This window comes from Hypomesus transpacificus, chromosome 12 (genome assembly GCF_021917145.1).
Source record: "Hypomesus transpacificus isolate Combined female chromosome 12, fHypTra1, whole genome shotgun sequence".
NCBI lineage: Eukaryota > Metazoa > Chordata > Actinopteri > Osmeriformes > Osmeridae > Hypomesus > Hypomesus transpacificus.
Window position 1 is genome coordinate 10,418,830 of NC_061071.1, and position 6,000 is coordinate 10,424,829.

Genomic DNA, 6,000 nt, shown 5'->3' on the forward strand with positions numbered 1-6,000 from the left:
CCAAGATGAGAGAAGGATTATAGACTGACCTGTCTTGTCTGTGTCATATTGGTCTGTGCAGGGTGCATTATTTACACCTAACCAGACCCAGTGGCCAACCAGGACCCAAGCCTCCTGTAGAGAACCTGTGTCCTTCATGTGATCTGTTCATGTGGACCACTGAGGAGAACCTGACTGCAGAGTCACGTCCAGCGTCAAGATGACCGGACTGGAAATAATCTGAAGTTCTAGTCAGACGTGACGATGATGAATTGGCCTAAAGGGCAGTTGGCAGTTTCAATTAAAATGTTAATTCTGTCCCAAGTGTTACGTAAAAGTCACATAAAAAGGCGATTTTTCAACAGTTGATTCATGTCATAATAATTAGGGATGTAAAATAATTTGAAATGTTTATTTAGATCAAAGCGATTTTAGTACTTTTTTTTTTGCCACACAGGTTATCAATGCCGTCAGAATAGGTGATTAGCAGTTTGCGCTTTTGAGCTGGCTTTGTTATTATGATTTAGTATTTTTTTTATAGATCTCATATTTTTCAGCATGCCTTATGAATTGTCAGTTATTGCAACAGTGAACTACAACAACAGAATCATATTACCTTGTATCTTTTGTCATTGTGCGTCAATCAAATTAACATTACAACCCTTATAATAAAATACGTTATTGACTTGTAAACAGAATGCTCTGGCTAGCTGCTCTGGCTAGCTGCCCCCCCCCCCCCCCACACACACACACACACACACACACCCGTACATCACTTTGAATAAAAACTAAACAAATGAATAATGATTCTGCTCTGATGGTTCATCCTCTCGTCCGTTGTCCTGGCTGACGTTCCTCCCTGTGTCCCTGTGTCTCCTCAGGCTTGAAGATGCAGTGGACCCCGGAGCACAGCCAGTGGGCGGAGCAGCACTTTGACATCTCCTCCACCACGCGCTCGCCGGCCCACAAGGCCGAGGCGTACCGGGGGCAGCTGCAGCGCGGCACCGCCGCCACCTACCAGTACGCCTGGGCCAACGACGACATCTCGGCACTCACCGCCTCCAACCTGCTGAAGAAATACGCTGAAAAGTACTCTGGGATACTGGAGCTGCCGTACTCAGAGGTGCCGGGGGGCCTGGGCGGGGGGCGGAAGGGGGAGGGGGAGGCCTGGCAGGAGGGTGTGTACCCCATGGGGTGTGTCCCTGAGGGGATGTCGGTGAGGAAGGGGGGCGTGGCGGCCGAGGTCGGCGCGGGTCTGTGCAGCTCTCCTGGTTTGGCGTCCAGCGCCCTGACAGAGCCCAGCTACTCCAACAGCAGCTGTGGGAGCCACGCCCCCTCCGCCCTCCACCCGTCTGCCCTCGCCCCCTCTCAGGAATACGGGCCTGGCTACAGCGGCTCCTACCTGCACCCTGGCTACGGCTCCCAGACCACGGCCCCTGGCCTTTCCTCCCCGCTGCACAGCTCCAGCCTCCTGCAGCCTCCTCCTCCACCCGCTCACCCCACCCTGGTCCCCGCCTACAACGCGGGGTCCCCAAACCTCTCCAGCTACAACTACCCCCCGGCGGGTTACTCCACCCAAAGTTCGGTGGGACCTGGATACAGCCCTGGAGGGGCTCCCCCTCCCTCCTCCTACCTCCCGTCAGGCATCGCAGCCCCCACCCCCCTTCCACCCTCTTCCGCCCTCCCAGGTTACCCCTACCAGTCCCACAACCTTCCCCCCATCACCCCCACGCCACTCAACAGCAGCCCCGCCAACTCTCTGAAGAGGAAGGCCTTCTACATGACGGGACAGGGAGAGATGGATTCCTCTTATGGTCATTTCGGCTACAGCCAGGCGAGGGGCGCCCCAGACAGCCCCATGTTCAGGATAGGGGACTCCAACGGAGGGGAAGGCAGCGGGTTTGACAGGAGCTCTGAGAAGTCATCCCTGCCCTTTAATCCCCAGAAGCCGTCCCTGTCCTCCGAGCAGCAGTCCAGGAAGTTCAGCGGGCAGACGTCTGGGCCCCTGACCCCTCCGTCCTACTCCTCCACCCTGGGGGGAGTGAGATCCGCAGACTCCCTGGCCAGCTTCGCCTCCCCCTCCCTGAGTGAGCAGGGGGCGGAGGAGCACAGGCTCCACCTCTCCCACGCCCTCTCAGGCCCCGCTTCCTCCAGGCCGGCCGAGGAGCAGCTGAAGAGCAGCGACCCTCACCTCCTGGACATGGTCACCTCAGAGATCCTCCAACAGGGCCCCCCGGTGGACTGGAGTGACATTGCAGGCCTAGAGCAGGCCAAGGCCACCTTGAAGGAGGAGGTGTTGTGGCCCATGCTGCGCCCTGACATGTTCAACATGGCCGCCACCCCCCGCTGTGTGCTGCTGTTTGGGCCGAGGGGCACCGGGCGAACGTTGCTGGGCCGCTGTCTGGCCAGCCACATGGGGGCGCCGTTCCTCCAGCTCAGCGGCTCCACGCTGGCCACTAAGTGGCTGTCGGACGGGGAGAAGATCCTGCGGGCGTCCTTCCTGGTGGCGCGCTGTAGACAGCCCTCCGTCCTCTTCATCAGCGAGGTGGACATGCTGCTGTCGGCCCAGCTCAGCGACGAGAGCCCCGTCACCCGGCTGAAGGCCGAACTCCTGACCCAGCTAGATGCTCTCCTCCTGGGGCAAGCGGACGACGGCGCCGGCCAAGTCCTGGTGGTCTGCTCCACCAGCAAGCCCCAGGACATGGACGAGGGGCTGCGCAGGTACTTTGGCCGTCGGGTCCTGGTGCCGTTGCCGGATTTGTCGGCCCGGCACCAGTTGGTGAGCCAGCTCCTGTCCCAGTCCCAGCACAAGTTCTGCCTGAGCGAGGAGGAGCTGGCCCTGCTGGTCCAACGCACAGAGGGCTTCTCCGGCCTGGACGTGGCCCGGCTGTGCCAGGAAGCGTTGCTGGGCGTGCTTCACTCGTCAGCGCAGGGCCTGGACCTTGCAGGCATCATGCAGGGAGGAGCCATGAGGCCACTCACCTTGCAAGACTTCGACAGCGTCTTTTGCAAATTCCAGCCCAGTATATCGCAGAAAGAGATCGACACGTACACCGAGTGGAACAAAATGTTCGGTTGCGGCCAGTGAACGGACTCCCGGCCTCCAGAGAGAGGCGTCGGAAATTCTCCCGTCCGGAGGAGTCGTGTCGTGGCGGAGGGAGAGGTGGGTTGGGACCGGCCCATGAAGACCTCACAAGCTGAAGTTTGAAACCCAGAGACATGGTTTGATTGAGAAGGGTTTGGCAGGTGACAAGCTGTTGTGTCACTAGGACGCTTGTCGTTGCTAGGAGACAGGCATTGTTTACACATTTCAAAACAGGCCGCCTCGAGAACAATCGGCCACGTGACTGACTGTATATATCATTCTGTTATTGTTCCCCAAAACCTTTGTTGGCTATCCAAGTGCCTGAAGTGGTGCTTTCTTATTTAAATGTGTTTCCTTTTTATTTGCCTCACAATCTACATTCATGGCATGTGCTGATAATGAAGAGCTTTAACTTTAACTGCGAGTCTGAAACTAGAGACTTGCGGTTGTCATTGTGGGAGATGGAACGTCTTCTCCCTGACTAGGAGCAGCAGTATTCTTCTGGGGTGATAGTACTCTGGACCCCAGCTTCATCCCTTTCGATTCTCCATCTGCAAAAACAAAACTAAAAATATACTCAGGAAAGTGTTTGTGAATTGTACAGTACCTCAAGACATCGCGACAAAAGCACTATGTTCTTCTGAGAGTATTAGACCGTAGTTTCGGACTTTGCGCTAGCTACCTGAGCATTGTTGACGGGGTCAAAGGGCAAGGAGATGACAATGAATGTACCAGAGTCGTGCTGGAAGAATCACGGGACTAAGTCAATAGTGAGATTTTACACGTTTTGTTTTTATGCAGGTGCTGAAGCCAATATGTTACAGCCGACATAAGCAAGGGTATACAAGTTTCATCCCTTCTACCGGTTTTATGAAACATTTCGCCCACTTTTTATTTTAGGAGGGGAAAGGTGAAGGAAGATTGTTGTAAGAGGTGTAGTAACAGAATAAGAAATGCCCTAGCCCCGGTGTCAGTGAGGCTAAACACAGGGGGTGGTGTACCCCAGGAACAGAGAGCTCACCAAATAAAACAAAAAGCGAAAGGTGCCGTCAAAGATGTGAATTGCTTTGTACCTTCCTGTTCTGGCCTACATTTAGGATCACTTGCACCCCTGTTCTGTTCTACCTCTTCCAACGTGTCTCAACGCTCACAGGAAGCAGGCCAGACTTGTTGGAGAGAGGCTTGCATTCCAAAAGCTAAAGGCTAGCTCAAGCTAACTAACCTTGCCAGAGAGTTAGCTGGGGAAGCTAGCCAAGCCTTTATTGTAATGAAGAAATGCTTTCATGTTTATTCATGATTTAGTTTGGAGGTCAAGTTAGCAGTTGGGGTTCTGTTCAGGTTTTTTGCTCCTGAAATGTGGATTGTGGTTCACTGGGGTGTTTGATGTGAGTTTAAAAAGTGGGCATGGGTGAGATTGCTAGGGGGTGGGTGTAGCTCCGTGGTGGAGCCTTTGCCTGCAAAACAAGAGGTTGCAGGTTCAAACCCCCTGGGCATAGCTCTGGATAAGAGCTTATGCTAAACACATTGTTATTACTATCATAGTTGGATATATTTTTTAACCGACTGCTGTTGTAGACCCTGCTGAACCACAAGAGTCTACAAATCAGAGAGTTGGTATTTGGTTGGGCCTTTAAAGTCCTCTCTATCTGCATGTCACTGTAAGCACATGGTAGGGTTGAATTCCTCCATTTTAACTTATGTTGAATCCTGGCTCTTAAGATACACAAAGTATATGTACTGTGGCTTGAAGTGTGTGGCCTGGTCCTATTCCAAAGTCCCTTTCTATTCCGAAAATGACTCATGGCCCATTGTGTTGCATTTGAATGTATTTAGTTTTTCCTATATCCGGGAGATCATTTCCAAGGACTACCAAGGTGGCTTTGAAGTTCCTCTGGTCTTCTATCATATCACAGGTGCACTAAAAAAAAAAAATTGTTCATGTGCATTTTTTGTTTCTTTTTTGAATCCCTGGCATCACTGCAGTTTCGGTGTTCTGTGATCATCTGTGGCCGTGCTAATTTCTTCGATTTGAGCTTTGTGAGTCATCCAATTAATGATTAAGAGCTATTTCCTTGTTTTTTGTTTCCATAGCAGCACTTGACAAGAAGGAACTACCGTGTCCGCTAGGTTTTGTCTGAGGTTTTAGAAAAGCGTCTAAATAGAAATACAGAAGTACAATTTCCTCTTCTCAGCTTCCAGGTCTTAAGCACAGCTTTCCTGACTGCACCTCTCTCCCCCGGTATCCCGCGCGGGGGGGGGGGGGGGGGGGGTTGACATGTAGTCAGCCACCATTCATACAGCTTGAACACAGCAGCGTACAGACACACACACAGCCTAGCCCAGACGTGGAGCACTGACCGCTTCTGAGGAGCACTGACCACTTCTGTGGATGACCTTTCTCAGCTGCAACACACAGGAATGTGCCCCCCCCAACACTCCCCCCCCCCCCCCCGGCCCCACCCCACAAAAAAAATGCAGTTGAATCCCTGTCAGTTGTGTAAAATCTCACGACCCGGTCCTCATCCAGCGGGATCATGTAAGAAATAGACAATGGCTCCTCTGTGCGTTGACCTGCAGCCTACATGCAGATATCCAGGCCTGCTGCCAAGTGTCTCACTTCTCTAGATGAAAGGATATTGTGAGAGAGTGAGTGACTGAGTGAGTGAGTGACTGAGTGACTGAGTGACTGAGTGAGTGGGTGTGTCCGTGTGTGTGGGAGAGAGAGAGGAGAATGGAGGGACTGCCCTCTGAGATATTGTGTTTGTGTTACATGTGGGTGTAAATAACGCAGGCAGCGCAGCAGGAAAGCAGGGAGGCTGTGATGTATCAACAGGCCGACCTCAAACCAGTGTTTCCCAGGCGTCCCTCTGTCAGCACAGCCTCTGGACTAAAAGCCTTGGCAACAAGAACACAGAGATGCATATCCAAACACAACG

General features: G+C 52.9%; 1 protein-coding gene across 1 annotated transcript in view; it reads left to right on the top strand.

Annotated features, from left to right (window-relative positions):
- LOC124474706 (fidgetin) overlaps window positions 1-5,329 on the top strand; it is a 28,198-nt gene extending 22,869 nt beyond the window's left edge. Inside the window, exon 3 of the mRNA XM_047031090.1 lies at window positions 861-5,329. Coding sequence (XP_046887046.1) covers window positions 861-3,067 — 2,207 coding nt within the window. The 3' untranslated portion in view covers window positions 3,068-5,329. The remainder of the gene's footprint in view (window positions 1-860) is intronic.
- Window positions 5,330-6,000: the final 671 nt, after the last annotated feature.